Source organism: Montipora foliosa, chromosome 3 (genome assembly GCF_036669935.1).
Source record: "Montipora foliosa isolate CH-2021 chromosome 3, ASM3666993v2, whole genome shotgun sequence".
In the NCBI taxonomy this organism is placed as follows: Eukaryota; Metazoa; Cnidaria; class Anthozoa; order Scleractinia; family Acroporidae; genus Montipora; species Montipora foliosa.
The window spans coordinates 5,075,980-5,093,123 of NC_090871.1; the positions used below are offsets into that span (position 1 = coordinate 5,075,980).

The 17,144-nt window shown below is 37.8% G+C and overlaps 2 protein-coding genes across 2 annotated transcripts in view; one reads left to right on the forward strand and one right to left on the reverse strand.

The window, feature by feature from the left end:
• Positions 1–12,059, forward strand: part of LOC137996564 (biotin--protein ligase-like) — a 12,617-nt gene extending 558 nt beyond the window's left edge. Inside the window, exons 2-9 of the mRNA XM_068842018.1 lie at positions 3,005–3,460; positions 3,983–4,269; positions 4,904–5,169; positions 6,179–6,255; positions 6,386–6,546; positions 9,345–9,459; positions 9,646–9,859; positions 10,283–12,059. Coding sequence (XP_068698119.1) covers positions 3,005–3,460; positions 3,983–4,269; positions 4,904–5,169; positions 6,179–6,255; positions 6,386–6,546; positions 9,345–9,459; positions 9,646–9,859; positions 10,283–10,454 — 1,748 coding nt within the window. The 3' untranslated portion in view covers positions 10,455–12,059. The remainder of the gene's footprint in view (positions 1–3,004; positions 3,461–3,982; positions 4,270–4,903; positions 5,170–6,178; positions 6,256–6,385; positions 6,547–9,344; positions 9,460–9,645; positions 9,860–10,282) is intronic.
• Positions 11,703–17,141, reverse strand: LOC137996565 (metallophosphoesterase MPPED2-like). The gene is made up of 4 exons (XM_068842019.1): positions 16,593–17,141; positions 13,484–13,599; positions 12,055–12,165; positions 11,703–11,858 (listed from the first exon to the last, which is right to left on the reverse strand). The coding sequence occupies exons 1-4, from the start codon at positions 17,105–17,107 to the stop codon at positions 11,743–11,745; spliced, it is 858 nt and encodes a 285-aa protein (XP_068698120.1). The 5' UTR covers positions 17,108–17,141; the 3' UTR covers positions 11,703–11,742.
• Between the last annotated feature and the right edge of the window lie 3 nt (positions 17,142–17,144).

Consider the following 17,144-nt stretch of genomic DNA (forward strand, 5'->3'; position numbering starts at 1 on the left):
CGAAAATGGAAAGAAAATTAAGTGTCTTGCGCTGGAGTACTCATTGGGGACACTGTAAACTGAGATTAACAATCAGTGCAAGTGAAGGCAAATGTTGGTTTTGAGGATGGAGAGGTTACTGTGAATGAATGAATATTTACTTGCGAAGGATAGTCCATTTGGTAATGGGGCTGGTAGCCCTGGGGCCTTTTAAGGTTATTGCATGACATTCTTGTCATAACATGCTCCCTGTAGTGACTTTTCAGGGCCAATAAGCAGCTCACAATATTGGACTGAAAGCTTACATGTCATAAAGCACCTCTGGTAGGTGTTATATGGTCTCATGTCTGATGTCAGAGCACAGCACCACAGCCAGATGTAATCAGCTGTCATTTTGATGAGGGGAAGTTAGGGTTAACTTTAACTCAGCCCACATACTATCATGGAGAGGTGGGAGGCAGACAATTTCCAACCCTCCTGATTTGATGCGTTGCCTCCAGCTCTCCCGATTTTTATCAGGTTCTCCTGATTTATTATGAAATTCTGAAAACAAGGAAAAAAATTGCTTATCTTAAGTATTTTTTTTGCAATCTGAGTGTAAACGTCACATATTACACTTTCTAATCCTATAATATCTCACCCAGTCTCTCCATTGAGCACCCTGTGTTGTGCAGACTCATAACGCCTGCAGTCTTACTCCATTTAGCACCTCCAAAAATGGCGGACGAGCATTGGTAAGAATAAAGACCTTAAAGAATACAAGAAAAATTAAGTCAAAATGTAGGAAATGCCACTTGAGAGAAACTAAATTTGCAAAATTTCCTCGGGGAGATATCCCCAGACCTCCCTACAGGCTCATGCCTTTGGCACAAAAACATACTCCCTATTTTCCTTCAAATGGGGTTGGAAAGTCTGGTAAGGTATGGTTTGTGACCAATGCAGTAGCATGACTTCCCAGAGAGTAGAGCATGGGGTGTTGCTGGGCAGTCACTCATCCAGGTATTAATCCCATCCAACCAGACTTAACTTACCGTAGTTATTTGGTTATAAGGCGCACGGTTTTTTCAAGAAAAATCTGTCTTTGGGTGGCAAGTTAGTGCTAAAATTGGGGTGCGTCTTATAGCCAAGTATTTTCGCGAATCAAAATCTTAAGATCACAATTTGAGAAGAACTTGCAGTTTAAACAACACAAGAAAAGGACACTAGTTGTCTATTAAAAGAGAATAGTGCTTTTAGAGACCTTTATAACACTAAACAACTTCAAGAGAAACGCAAACACACGGAAATTTGCATACGTCCTTAAGAGCACGTGCTCAGTAACGTGATACCCGTGACAACAATACAATCGTTCGAACAAACTTGTTTTGAATATTCCAAGAATCGTGTTTGTCGCTCGCATGAAAAGTTTCTCCTCTGAACAAACAGTGCGGAGATAAAACATACCTTCTTCGTTCATCCAGGCTTTCTTGTGCACTGAAATTTGCATCCTTGGTGGCGTGTTGATATTCAGCTGTCGAACACCTTTGAATGACAGTTAATGACTTGCCGTGGGAGTTTTTGCGCTGTTTGCTTTCGCTTGAAGTCTGAAGTCTGAACTCTGACTATTTATTAAGTCGGAAGGTTCAAATAAACGTGTATGCGTTGTATGTTTATCATTTCAGGCTTTTGTTTTTACGTATATCATTAAATGCGTGCCTTTTTCACTCTGTTTACGTTAACAAAAAGAGTTCGCATGCTAATTGTGTAAGGATAATTGTTCTCAAATTCATCACATCCTTTTGATAACTCTCAATTTTTTGGTGCGTCTTATAACCGAGTATTTTCACGTAATTTTCAGTTTGAGAACTTAGCTTGATTAAACTGCTAAGTTTGGGGTGCGTCTTATAACCGAGTGCGCCTTATAACCGAATAACTACGGTAGGTGGACAAATGGGAACCAGTGTTTTCCTTTTCCTTTCCTTAAAATGGTACAAATTGCGCAGATAAATGTGTCCATTCAAGACATACAAGTTTGTCCCAGTTGATCATCATCAGTAACTTAAGGGGATGGGCTATTACAGTGCATTTCACAAAACGTTTGACAGGTGATTTGCAAAGTTCGTTGTAAATTTCATAAGTTCGCTTCGAACTTGGGAATTTCAATACGTAACTGTCAATCAAATGGAAAATTTTGAAATGAACTTGGGAATTTCGCGCCGAACTTCGTGGGAATTTGGCGAAGTAATTTCACCATAATGCTCTCTCGGTTGTTGTTTTGAAATGAGTGCCTTCACCGTACAAGGAAAGGCAACTCCAAGTTTTGTTTCAGCAGAAAATTATTGAAAGCTGGTTAGAATGGAAAAGACCATCTCAAATAGGACATGAACTGAGACTTCCCAAACAAACTATTGCCAAAATTGTTGGTATTTCGTTCCAAGAGGGAATATCGAAGACAACAAATGAAGAAATATCACTGGGTCAGCGCGTGCTGAATGATGTGAATAATTATATGGAGTGTTGTAAAACTACCAACCCAGCATTTACAGCAGTGAAATCCAAAACAAACTGGTAAAGAATAACGTTCCAATGTTTGCCTGAAAATGTCCCGTCGTGTGCATGCAGCCGCAGCGTAATGCAAGATCTTGGCCTATATTCTTTCAAGAAATTCAGCGTTATTCCACAGGAATCACTGACTCTTGAAAATGAAAATATACTTTTCCAGTATTTAACAGCTTGCGTGGACAATGCATTTTTTGTGATGAGTGTTCAGTGTTCATTCCCACGAAGTCCGGAGTGAAGTTCCCAAGTTCATTTCAAAGTTCGCCGTTTGATTGACAGTTATGTAATGAAATTCCCAAGTTTGAAGGGAATTTATGAAATTCACAACGAACTTCGCAAATCGCCAGTCAAAAGTTTTGTGAAATACACTGTAAAAGTTTCTTGTATTCCTTAACTATACAGTAATGCAAGTTTCATTTGATTCCTCACATTCAGCTTCAATAAGAATTTAAAACATGTTGATCAATCTATCCCTATGTTTTCTTAGCCCCAGATACTGGATGCAAAAAAGCAATGAATGATGTCTCTCCTAAGCCTCCAAATGTTCTCATATATTGTGGCAGGAGAGATGCTGACAACAAGATATTTAGATGTGTGAAAGAGACACTTTTGCAAGTTTTGAATTTGCACAGTTATTCCATTTACTGCCTTCATGAAACACAAGTGAATACACAGCCATGGATGGAGAATACTGCTTTGTTAGTGATTGCACATCATGATTCACCACCATCAGAATCAATAATTCAAAAACAGTTTGTTCAATACCTTAGAAGTGGAGGGAAAATCTTGAGTTTGTGCAGTTCATTTACATTTCACGTGGTGAAGTATCCTTGGGAAGACAAGTTTAAGCCTTTTATTACCTCAGTTCAATTAAGTCATCCAGGATGCCGTGATCAAACATCTGAAAATGTATGGGTTGTTTGTGATCCATTTTACTTTAAAGGTGAGTGTAGCTTCAGGTCAGTATACTGTAATTCTATTCATTCTGCTCTGAAAAAATGACCTGCTCACAACTGAGTGGCTTTATAGCTCAGTTGGTAGAGCATTGTACTTGCATACCAGACTTGCATACCAGAGGTCAAAGGTTCAAATACTGTTGACACTACCTGAATTCTTCTCAGGTGTTTCTATAAGCAACAATTGCTTAAATTGTCCAGATAAGTGCAAAGATCACTTCTACCTTTCTAGCTACATACCCATACTTCAACTTATGTTTCTTTCAATAAATTGTGTTACCAACAATTTGTCACGGGCTGCTGTTATTTTTTGTCAACGTCATGGTTAACTGTGTCACTAATTGCTCTTGTTTGTGTATATAATGTCTGGAATAATGGTGCAATAATTATCTTTAATATCTTAAAGAATTTCTTGTCTTTGAAAGCTTTTCTTCTCTCCTTTTAATTTATGCAGGTATGAGTGATAAACAAAATGGCATCAATTTAGTCTTTTAAAATTATTTTAACAGGTGATCACACCGTCATTTTACAGGATGTCAATACCAGGAAACCAGTAGCAATTAAGATCACAGAAGGGGATGGCACTGCTGTGCTAAGCCTTGTTCATTTGGAATTCATATCCAGTGAACCAGTCTCCCAGAATCAAGAACTTGCAGTCCTAGGTGCAAATAAATTGCGGCAATCCAAGGATGCTAGACTGTGGATATTATCACACATTTTGCAACTGCTAGGCATTACCTGTCAACCTGGTAATGCACCAGAATTGACTCCAATGTATCTACTGGCAAGAAAGTTGGTTAGTTAAGTTATTATATAGGTTGTTATATAGGTTTTAAACCCTTAAAAAATGAAGAAGACCTTCCCCACCCTATCACTGGAGTTACCTCTAAGATCCAAGCTCTTTTCTTTAATATTATTTTTGTTTTACATGGAGAGTGTGAAGTACTCCAATAATAATTTGAAATCCCAGTAATGGCCGTGCATACATTGTAGTTGACACCTTATCAGAGTAATTAGAAAATGCATGTAAATGATACAGATTTTGACATTAACAGGGAACAAAACTGACTGAGTCCTTTGGTTTTACATGGGTTTTCCTGAATTTACAGTCCATACATGTAGGCCTAACAGCTCTTACATGCATCTTTTCAAATTATCATGATAAAAATTAATACATGTATTCTTGCCTTTGTGTGGAGTAATGATCAATAATAACAGATATTTAGTTTAATTTCATTTTAATAATTAACTTCAGATCAAATTAAGCTAATTACTAAAATTTGCGATTGTCAGTATTTTATGGTTTAAGTTTTACGTCAACAGATGTATTACCTGCAAAGCTGTACAACTTTCATCCTTAGACGACACTATCTCTAATGAAATAAGAAGCAAAAGCTCTTTGCTAATACCCTGTGGTGTACCCTCTCTAGGATGAACAGAAACTGTTACAATCTTTGAGACCGATTCTTGAAAATGGCATTTGCAAAGGGAAGGATCTGTCCTTACACTTTGTATCAAGTGAAAGACCTATTCCAAAGACATCTGAGACACTCCTACCAGTTATTACTGGAGATCAAAACAGCCAATCCATCTCCTTTGATTGGACAAAATACCTGGAATGCTTGCAGACCAAAGTCTTGGGTCATGTTTTACTCTATGCAGAAGTAATTACGTCAACACAAACAGTTCTTGATGGGTAAGTACTGGTATATTCTATACTAGCCAACCAGTATTACATGTATATTTGCCTTTTATTAAAAGAAATTAACCCTTATGTTAATGAGGTATTCACATTTATTGAAAGCAATGATATACAACTTTGAAGAAAATTGATGGGAAGAGCCCTCTCTCAAAGCACCTGACAATGACAAGGGTGAGTACGCATGGACGTACCATGAGAAACCCTACCTACAGAACCCTATATAAGTGTAGAATGGATCGGCTTAAAATAGGTTTTTTCCCTAGTGCAATAATTTCTTTTAATAATAATAATTATTTAGAATTTATATTTTTATATAATGTATATTTGCAATATGTTTTTAATGATTTTTATTGTAAATACACCTTGCAATTCATTTTTAAATGCGAAAATGTGTTTCAATAAACTATTAACTACCACCCTGTACATCTTCCTTTTTGGAAGTACAGTGCTGAAAGGAGTGAAGCAAGGATTTAGGAAGCACTACAGTGTATAAATCAAAGATATAACTCAAAAGTAATGACAAATAACCTGTATGATTTTTTCAAACTGTACTACAAACAAGCACCCTTGTGACCTAAATGACACTGTAAAACAACATATCGTATGAATGATGTTAAAAAAACTTTCAACTGCCAAGCAAAGCATAAGTATATTGATATTTATAGCAGATTTATGATTTGTTTTCACAAAGAGTAACCATGAAGTCAAACAGAAAGGCCTTGTGTCACATTTATCTTAGGGCACTTTCCATTTGACAGAACTGACCGGCCAGACCAGGCATTTGGAAGGACTAATTCTACAACGAATTCAAATTAACACACTTCGGGGATGATATATACTCCTCCAGAAGAATGCGAGGGATTATCATGCAAGTGTTCCTTCAAATTGTTGCATTTTCTTTGCAAATTATTGGGTCTGTCTGGCCAGTTCTGACAAAAGGAAAGCACCCTTAGTCAAGCCCAGTATTCATGATCCCATTTTTCCCATGTTTATTTTCTTCCAGAAATTACAAATTTGTGCAAACCATCCCCAATGATTTGGGAATCATTATAGTTGCTGGACAGCAAATGAAAGGGCAAGGTAGGTAAGCCACCAACAAAGAACTAAAAATAAATTTTACAATGTAAATAAAATTATACAGTAAGTAGGTTGGCCTGTTAGAATCCTTTTGTTAAATTAACAGAAAGGAATTGACTTTCCTAAATTGTAGGCCGAGGTGGTAACACATGGCTTTCTCCATCTGGATGTATGATGTTCTCCCTTCATGTACAGATTCCATTTGCATCCAATCTTGGTCAAAGACCACCTTACTTACAGCATATTGCATCACTAGCTGCCATTGAAGCTATTAGATCTCAACCAGGATATGAGGTAAAATTCTTTATTGCATTACCTCAGGGCCAATAATGCAATCCTAGAGTAACTATAAGACATTTAAGGACGGTGCCTACTAATTCAAAGGTATTTTTGCCCCGGTTTAAAATTATGCGGGAAATGTAGATCTGAACAAGTGTTATTGAAATCCAAAAAGAAAATTGGGGGTAACCATGCATTTTTCAAAGATAATCCCTAAACAAAATTTGTAAAAAGCTTTAAAATACAAAGCCATGTATGGCGTTCTTTCTCAAATTGTAGCTCAATTATCTCTGGAAAATGCTTTTTTACCCCCAATTTTCTTTTTGGATTCCAATTGTACTTACTAAGACCTACTTTCTCTGCATAATTTTAAACCGTGCAAAAATATCCCTGTATTGGTATAAGCATTACCGACAGGAAATCCGAGTATATCGAGATGCACAGAATGTATGCGCAATAGCAGGCACCGTCCTTAAGGTTGTCTCTTTCAAGACTGATAATTAATACAGTATATAATGTATGTGCACTTTTCCTTTAAAATTTTTAATGGTTTATACCTCATGTAAAAAGTCAATTTCCAGAACAAATCTGGTACTTCCCATTAAGAAATTTCCCTCTCTTGTCAGCTACCCAGGAATGTGATGATGTTGTGAAGCCTTACGTGTACTAGCATCCAATTTCCGCTCTGTAATCTGTCAAGTGGTCAGTTATAGGAGGTTCACGACAAAATAAAATTTCAACTTATTAGCTCTAAAAGTGGTCGCGGTGCTTTTGAGAGGTGGTCACTGACAAGAGGTTCTAAATGTAGTGATTTTACAAATGTACTTTGAACCTTGGTATTTTGGAAAAGTGGTGGTCTGAGAAGAGGTGGTCGCAACCTGAGGTTCGACTGCATATCTAATTACCATCAAACATTCTACAAACATCTTTGTGATCACAAAACTTCAAATTTTAAACTTAGTTTTGTATCTGAGCAACATAATTGCAAGACTTAATAACAAGTGCTGAGCCCAGCACTAGAGCCTTGACTCAATCGGCATAAAATTAGGCTGTTGGAAAATTTTTTGGACTTGCAAACCCCTATCAATCATAAATGAGTGATCAAAATCTTTTTTGAAACAAGAGCATTATAATAATTGAAACATTTTATGCATTCAGCTTGAAGTTCATTAATGATTCTTTTGATGTTATGCTTTTCTTTGTGTTTCTTTTGTTAGTGTTTGTATAATTTGTTGTGCAAGATTTTCTGTGTACTCCAAATAGGGGTTCATCCATTTCGCAAGGACATTGGTTTAATTGGTCTTAACACAGATGAACTTGTCGCATGCACACAGAATGATAAGAAAGCAAAATAAGTAAAATGTCATAAACATGGCCTACTAGTGCCAGGTCCCTATCTTAGCTAAGGTCAAACGGATTATGCTCTCTCTCCCCCCAAGTCTCTAGTGGTTGTTATTCTGGTAACATGCAGATAGGGGCAGTTAAGACTGACAGAGTCAAAGAAGCAAAACCCAATGAGTGTCTTAAATTGGTTACTGTTTAGGCTATCACTGAGTGTCCATAAGTTGGCAGTGTTCATAGTTCCAGCAAGTCTTTTTTGTTGTAATCCATTAGCTGTCACAAAGCTGAGGGATGATGCTTCTTTGCTTGGGACTTAGGTGCACAGAAGGTGTAGCTGGACCTGCAGGTGGTAGATTACCAACGGCTTATGGTTGAATGGTCAGGGTTAGGGGTGACGGAGTGCTGCTGTGCCCAGGACTGGGGCTAGATGGTCCAGGTGCAAGTAGGCCTGCTGGGGGTGGTACCAGTGGAGGGGTTGCAGGTGGCTGCCCAGAAGATGGAGGTGGAATTGGCAAAGAGGCAGGTTCAGGCGGTGAAGGAGCCATGGGATGGTGTTGAAGTGGCAGCCTGGCAAAGTGCCGAAGATTGTCATTGATGGTATGTCAAGGTTGCAGGGCATGCACAGAGATGTATTTCTGCATGACCCTATGGTTGAGTGTGGTGAGTCTGCCAGAGCCATTGGCCTGCACCACATACTGGTCGTACTGGCATACCTCAATAGCAATCCCAGTCTTATCCCATATGGTGGGGTGTGGGCCAGTTTGATTTTTCATCCAAAACATGTCTTGATTAAATATGAACTTCAAAAACATCATTTGGTTCATCAAAGTGATATTATTATTATTATTATTATTATTGTTATTATTATTATTATTATTATTATTATTATTATTATTATTATTATTATTACAACAATTTGCAGCCATCTTATCTTGGTAAGTAAAGTGTACTGGTGTGTCCAAGTAACGGAATTACTCCAAGGTCACATTAGCAGAGTAAAGTAATTAAGGAGTCTCAAACCAGTTTTAACACTTTAACCTATTGACTCCTAGAAGTGGAACTTAAAGAGATTTTACGCTGTCTAACACCATACGATTTTATTTGTCAATGGGGGTGGTTCAGGTCTTAATAAGTTAAAATTTAACGAACCATTTCATGTGATGGCAAATGTTATGTTACTAAATGAAACACTGATAATTGCTTGACAAGGTGCACTCATTGATGTGACATAATACATGTAGGTTACCGTGGCAACAAAAAGACATCTAAAATGTCTTTAAATGCATTCTTCTCAAAACCAGCCTTCATGTCACCCATTTTTTTGGGACTGAAAAGTGATTCATATGCTACTATGAAACCCTCTGCAAAGTTATGAAAAATTCTCTAAGTCAGAGCCACCTTCAAATTTTCCAGTTGTAAAGGTGGCTATGAATCTTCTCTAGAGAATTTCTAATTAGGAATTTGTTTTCCAGGGGATCGATGTCTCCCTTAAATGGCCAAATGATCTTTATTTTGGTCATGAGGTAAAGATTGGAGGTGTCATTGTAACATCGTCTGCTGCAGGTGATACCTTAAGTGCTGTCATAGGCAAGTATTACACCTTTTGAATTACTGACTTTTAAGAGTAAATCTCTGGAGAACAGTGAGTGAGTTCATAGTGTAACTTAGCTGCCACAATTTCAAGAATTCAATAGCTCTTTTATATTGGATCCATCCCCTATCCTGATCACCTTTGTTAACTTTTGTGTAACCTTGATTTAATTCTCATTGCAGGAGTGGGTGTTAATTTGGCCAACAGAGAACCCACTATTAGCATCAATGAAATTATTTCCCTGTACAACAAGGATCATCAAACATTCTTACAGCCCCTGTCTATAGAAGAAACCATGGCAAGAACTGTAAACAATATTGAGACATTGGTTGGTGACTTTCAAAACAACGGAGTGGGCCCTTTCCTTGAAAAGTACTACAATCGGTGGCTTCACAGGTATGTATAATTATTTTGAGTAAACTCAAAACACACACTGCACTTGCCTGGTGTAGGGAATGCACAGAAATTCTCACATACACACTGTCAGTAACATAATGCATTATAGTTCCAAAAAGTCAGTTTAAAGTGGCTACTTCAAAATTAATACACCCTGTGTAGAGAAAAGTCAGCTTTTGCATGGGTACTCCCCACCCCCACCCTAATGGGCCTTTCCTCATCCTCTCAGTGCATTTCAGAATGGTCCTTGTCAGTTTAGTGCTTGGGAGTGCATATGAGCTTTTATTTATATCAAAGTAAACATGACGATGATTTACTGCAGTTAAGATGGTGTAATTAAGCCTTGCAGTCCTTCTCTTTATTCTTGACTTTCAAACAATAGTTTTAAAAATTAGTATTAATTGACAGTATTTCTTTTTCCAGCAATGCAAAAGTGAAGCTCTGTGTCACTGACACTCCAGAAGATGTCACAATAACTGGACTTGATCATTTTGGTTTCTTATTGGTCGAAACAAAGTCTGGAAAGACACTGTCTGTTCAGCCAGATGGAAATAGTTTTGATATGCTAAAAAATCTTATTACTATTAAAAAATAGTGAGGAAAGTGGATAAGAGTCAGGTGCCAAATAGTAATACTTATAAAAGAGACACAGATTGAATTGATTGTAATGGGCCTAAATTTACCCAGTTGGGTTAGCCCATTGACTCCTGGGGGTTCCCCATTGACGAGTAAAATCGTCTGGCATTAGACAGAGTAAAATACTAAGTAAGGCCGGTTTAGTGATGAATGGGTTAAGGAGGAATGCTCAATGTCTTAGTTGACCTGATTTTAGACACTAAACATAATAACATTTTCTTTAAGTGTAATATTGTATGTGCAAAAAGCATGAAACAAATCAACATGCAATGTTTACAATATCATTGGCAGTGTTCCATCACATTTACAAGAAAGGAATTTACTACATGTAGATTATACCAGAATGATATACTTTTGCTGCATAAAACCAACTGACATGAAAACAGTATTATCAGGGTCACTCGCCGATGTAGACACATTGCATTGCAACATTACAGACACACCTTGTGGGTGTGGCCACAAAAAGGAAAAACTGATTTCCTCAAATGTTCCCTATGTAGCCTTGAAGTTTTAAAGTGCTACTAAGGTTAAAAACAACTTCTCGTTTTTCTTCGTATTTTGAAAGTTCTTGTGCTAAATACTCGAAATGCAAGATTTTATGCAATCATTTCAAGAGAAAAACTGTTTGTTTTGAAAACAATATTATTTTTTCATTTAACTGCCAGCCATTAGTTGGTGGGGTTCCGACCGATAAGCCCTCAGAGAGCTGGATCGATGAGAAAGTGAAGTCATTTACTCACTAGCTTAAAAATACAGTGTGTGAATGTGACTTTCGTTAGTAAACACAAATTTGACAATCTGAAAGCCAAAAACTCTTCTACTAATATGCATTCATACACTTCATTTTTTAAGCTAGTGAGTAAATGGCCTCACTTGCTTGTCGGTCGGAAGTGCAAAAAGTAATGGCAGGGCAATAAATTAAAAAATTTCGCCTGTTGAGCATTCAATGCAAGTACTTTTGAAATGGGTATTAAAAGAAAAACTGATTTTTTTCTGGTGACGGTAGTGCCACTTTAAGAGAGTGATTGTTATTAATTTTGAGGATAAAACAGAAAAAAAAAACCACACTAATATGGCAAGATTGCTTTGAACTGATTTGTGCAATAAACCCTATAGCCTGATGTGGAAGCTGTGAGTCATTCTCTCTTTGACATAAATTTACACCCACATGAACAAGGTATCATCGCACTGCAACAATTTTGAAACATTTCGAGGAATGATTTGATTAGTTTATTTGAAGTTTGTCCTCAAGTTGTATTATTTGGAAGGTCAAAGACTATTGGTGGATGGAAGGGCCTGTACTGAACAGTAAGAGATGAGGCATTGACAAATGTTGTTATTCCATCTGTTGTTATGCCATACCCTGAAAAAGATAATGTCAAAGTGTGGAGTAAACTAAAATTTAACAAGCAATACTTGTACATGTAATAGAAACAAGTTGCTCAATACAGCCAGCTTTTTTTGTGAATGTAGAGAAACTGTGCAAGTCTTGACAATGTTAAGGTAAAGGAGTATCTTAACCTGTTTTTTATGAAATAAAATTTTCCTGTGGAAATTACCTTCATGTATGTGTCCAAAAATGTGGTACTTTGGCTTGACACGGGATTGCACAGTGTGCAAGAGATTTAGGCATCCAGCTCTTTCATTGGATACTGTGTGATCTCCGTGACCTATAAAACAGGTGCAACAAAAATTAGCTCTTGCAAGGCAACTGGTTACAAATTACTTTTATCCAGGCTTGACCTTGTCTACTGTCTGTTTTTTTTTTGTGACTGTAGAATAATAAAGAGTAATCTATTATTTTGTCAACCATTCATCCAATACATAATTGCTGTAAGTAGAGTCTTTTTCAATGAAGAACCTTAAATTTCCATGGGGTTTTAAAGCTGCAGAATACAAGCAACATTTTAGCCAAACTTGTTGTGCAACATTGATGCCGGGGGAAGGATTGGATTTTGATCTGCAGGATCATCCATGCATGCCCTTGGAACACATCAAGCTTGACTTATAAAAACCTTCAAACAAGGGAGAGAGCATTGGAAGAGCTAGCAGAAAAATATACTTTGAAAAAACTTACTTCACACTCCAGACGTCAACTAATAAAGAAGAGAGCCACACACTTTTTGGCTGCAGACAGCAACAACCAATCAGTAGCAGAATTATTTACATTAGCGAAAATTTGCAACAATCATTTTTGTTGCGTGACAATTTAGTTTGAGGAAGGAAGTGGTAGGACATGCAACATCGCTCTTCAACTTGCATGGCATCAATGTTGCATGACATGTTTGGCAAAAATGTTGCTTATAGGTATTTCCTATATTTTCCATATAGGTAGGTATTTCCAATATTGCCAACAGATCTATTTTTTATTAATTTTTGCCGAATGTCCAAATTTAAAATAAATTGGATAGTTTTTGCTCGTCAGGAATAGGCTTGGATAAATTCTACTGGCAGAATTTCGAGCAGAATAAGCCATTTTTGAGGCGAGCATTCTGCTGGATTTTCAAGCACAATTTGAGCAGAATAAGGGAAAATCAGTGGTACTAATGATATGCATGACAGTTGCGAGAAAAATTTAAAACTAAATAAGAAAACAAATGGAAAATACCTTTTGTTTGATTTGATTATTTGCCCTAAAGTAAGATGAATTACAATAATGCTATGCATAATGAATACCTAATTAGTTTTTTAGAGGTTAGGCCCAGGCTCCCTTCTATTTTGTGAAAATAAATACGGCCCAAAGGGTCGAACATTTTTTCGGATACCAAGCAGAATTCAAGCAGAATAAGGGTGTATGAGTAGAATTTTGACACCGGAAGTGAACATTTCGCTCACCAGGACAGTGGCTTCTGCAGATTTCAAAACTAATCATCTCTAACAGTGAGAATTGCTCTCATCCAATTATTTACAAATTGGACAGCATGTCGTCCTGTTATTACATATACTAAGTATCCTCACTGGTAATTGTAAAAAATTCCTACTTCTCACCCAGAGGTGGGCCATGTGTGACTAGAATGTCAATTCCCTGCGGAATTTTGTTCCACATTTCTTGTATGGAATCACCACGTGCCTTCATGAATGACCAGTTGAAAAACTCTGGTGTCCTGAAATGGAAATGAGAATAAAGACCTGTAATAAAGTTTAACCCTGACTAATACCAAGTGAAGTGAGATAGAGCATACTGGTCGTCAATATTTTGAATGTCTGAAAATCACTGCTTTGGGTTGGTAGAGCATTAAAATGCATTGTATTTTCTCCATTTTCATTCATTACTTCTGAAATACACAACAAACTGCCTACTCCAAAATTTTCTGACAAACTTTCATGCCAAAGTGCTATCTCTTTATCTATTTCTTTGTTTCACTTCTCCAATGCTGCACCACAGTTTTCTTTAGGAAACTAAACCCCCTTCTCCTTGACTCTACACTAAGGCAAGTCTTTTTTTAAGGCAGCTACAGTTGCTTGATAGATTGGACCACAAAACCATTAAATTGTGTGTGCAGAGAGAGTTGGTCACATGGTTGCAAGTCAAGGATAGACCAATTTCAGTATAATCAGTCCTAAACAAAAGGCATCATCTCGAGGCTATGGGGAATAAAATCATAGGATTTGTATGAGTTTATTTCCCTAAGCCTTGAGATGATACCTTTTGTTCAGGACTGAATTTTAGTATATCAGAATTGGTGTATTAGATATGCACAAGAATTTCAGAGCTGAAAAATTGGTGTTAAAGAGCTACTGTGATCAAAAAATCACTTCTTTTTTTAAATTTACATTTTGAAAGTGTTTTTGTTTAATTAACACCCAACTGGCAAAATTTTGAGCTTTGATTTTTATCCAAAGGCTTTTTACTTGAGTTTGAATTATTGATTTCAAGTTCTGCCATTACCCACGTCAAAAACTGACCGATTGGACCTCAGAGGGTTGGATCTAGAGTAAAGTGACATCATTTACTCACTAGCTTAAAATTGCAGAATGTAACTGCAGCTTATATGACTTTAAAAGTCTGAAAGCCCAAAACTCCTGTGCTGGATATTAATTCAGCAGCATACACATGCATTGCATTCCAAAAAGTCTTTGACGTTATTTCTCCTAGATCCAGCTCTCTCAAGATTCTAAAGCTAGTAATGGCAGACCATTTAACAGGAAAATTCAAGTTAAATAAACAGGTGTCTTTTTTAAATCAAGGCTTCGCACTTGGGTCACTTAGTGTTTAGTTAACATAGTTTTGAAATAAAAAAAAAACAAGAATTGATTTTTTTTGGTCATAGTAGCACTTTAAACAGGCAACCTAAAACAGGCAGCTTCTTCAGGTACAAGGGCAGAAATTACGTAAAACAAAAGAAACAAAAGACAGAGCACAAAACAACTCCAAATAAAGACTAATCCTGAATTACCCAAAACACAATGCTTTCCGGTACCTGCAGAAAGACCCCTAAAACATGAGGTATTGTGGCTGATCGGACGTACACAAAACAAGGACCCCAGGTCCATGGACCACCACTGTGGACCCCTTCATGGACCTGGTCCATGGACTACCCCTGTGGACTGCCCCTTATTTTGAAAAGCTACAAGCAGAAAAATCTTTAGACAAGAAAAAGAAGTCATCCTGGCACTTATCTGGACAATTTAAGCAATAATTATTGTCTCTTACAGAGACATGAAAAATTCAGGAGGCCTCAATGGGATTTGAACCCATGACCTCTACGATGCCGGTGCAATGCTCTACCAAGTGAACTATGAAACCACTTATTTGAGAGCAAGTCATGTTCTGCATACGTCGTCCTCTTGGGGCCTTAGCATGCCTTTTTGGCCCGGCCTGTCTTATGCCACCTTGGTAGGTCTGGACTCAGCTGACCAGTTGGCTCGGTTGAGCATTGGACTACTGTGTGGGAGGTCGCTGGTTGATATCAAAACCCTGGCCGGACCAACACTCATGGTCTTTAAATAACTGAGGAGAAAATGCTGCCTTTATAATGACATCAGCAAATGGTTAGACTATCTAGTCTTATCAGATAAGGATGATAAACCGTAGGTTCCTGCAATGGCCAAAGAAATATTTCATCATTTGTTTTTTTCTCAATTAAGGGGTTGCGCGCTTTGTGTGTAGGCGAGGATTAGGTGTACATATCAAGCGAGCAAGTACCGTGTAGGATGTAGGTATATGTGCAAAAGCAGTCTGGCAAAGTTCCCTGCAAAGTGTTGTTCATTGACCCTGAAAAGCCCCTAGGGGAGTGGTCAACTACATATTAGGTGGTATAGGTGTCTAAAAGAGACAATTGCTTAAATCAGTAGCCCAATGCCTAGGAGCAACGTTTTCACAGACTGTGATTTATTGACGTCATTGCGTCACCTAACGGGAAATGTTTTTGTTTCTAGCAGAAAAGGTAGTCTAAAAGTAGATTGGTCCACAAAACTGCCTTGACATAGGCTTAATATGGAAGCTGTTCACACCTAGTCCAGATAAGTGCGACAATCACTTCTTTCTTTCGTCTAAAAATTTTTTTGCTTGTAACTTTACAAAAGGGTAAGGGGTGGTCCACTGGGGTAGTCCCTAGACCTAGGGCCTATGTTTTGTACTTGTCCTGGCTGATCTTTCATACACCGGATCCGAAATAATTAATGTCCATAAAACAAAAGAGCAAAGCGAACATAACAAGACTTAATTAACAAGGCCTAATCGGAATGACAATGTTTCTTTTGTCCTCCGCCATTTAGTCCGGTATATGAAAGTCAACCGGCATTGTGGACAAATTTCGATGAACCCTAACCCTGGGGGGGGTACTCGATGTATCCTTGGTTGGGGAGGTGCGACGCGGCCCCTCATACCCTGACCCTGTTTAAGACAAATATCGCTGATTTTCGTACCCATTTTAAGACAGAATTCCGATTTTTGATACCCTGTTTAAGACATTTAACCCAGTTTTAAACAAAAATTGATAAATCGATACCCTGATTAAGACAAATAATGATAAATTCGATACCCTGTTCAAGACAAAAATCCCGAAAAACATACCCTGGCTGGCCGCACGTCCCCATTAAGCCCTTATGAGGGAGTACCCCCCCCCCGGGACCCTAACCCCTCTTGATCTCGTACCACGGAGAGCCAAAAATTCGAAATCCCAGTACGTTTACTTCCTCGTCTTCTAAATAAATACAATTGGTGAGTTGCTTCTGAATTTCTTTGGGATCTTCTCTTTGGCACGAAAAATAGCTCCAAAGTGAGTCGTAACTGGCAAGGTCAAACGAAATGTCGTGGTTGCCAGCGATCACAACTTTGTGTGGATGACTCAAAGTACTTAAAAATTTGTTGAAATGAACCACTTGATCCCGTGTTCCACAGTTTGTAAAGTCTCCTGCATGAATTAAAACATCCCCATCAGGTATGGGGTGCTCAAGTCTGTCCGTCCTGTTATGCGTATCAGAAATGCACACGAATCTGGTGTGACCAGCCGGCTTTGCATTGCTATAATCAGTCGGTTGGAGTCTTTTCACAGTCTGTGAGGACTGAATTAATTTCCATGCCGTAGTTGGTTCGTTGACGTGGTTTTGTAGAACATTTTCCACGCTGCAAGTTCCCAATGTTTTCATCTTCGAGAATAGCTTTTGCATCTCGAATCTATCAGGAGTTAGTAGAGGGGGATTAGGC

What these genes read in the sequence shown, in the direction of transcription:
- LOC137996565 (XM_068842019.1), bottom strand. Translation starts at nt 17,107, where the DNA reads ATGCAAAAGCTATTCTCGAAGATGAAAACATTGGGAACTTGCAGCGTG. An exon ending in CACACATGGCCCACCTCTGG is followed by an intron (nt 12,166 to 13,483) that starts GTGAGAAGTAGG and finishes CCTGTTTTATAG; the next exon opens with GTCACGGAGATCACACAGTA. An exon ending in TTTTGGACACATACATGAAG is followed by an intron (nt 11,859 to 12,054) that starts GTAATTTCCACA and finishes TATCTTTTTCAG; the next exon opens with GGTATGGCATAACAACAGAT.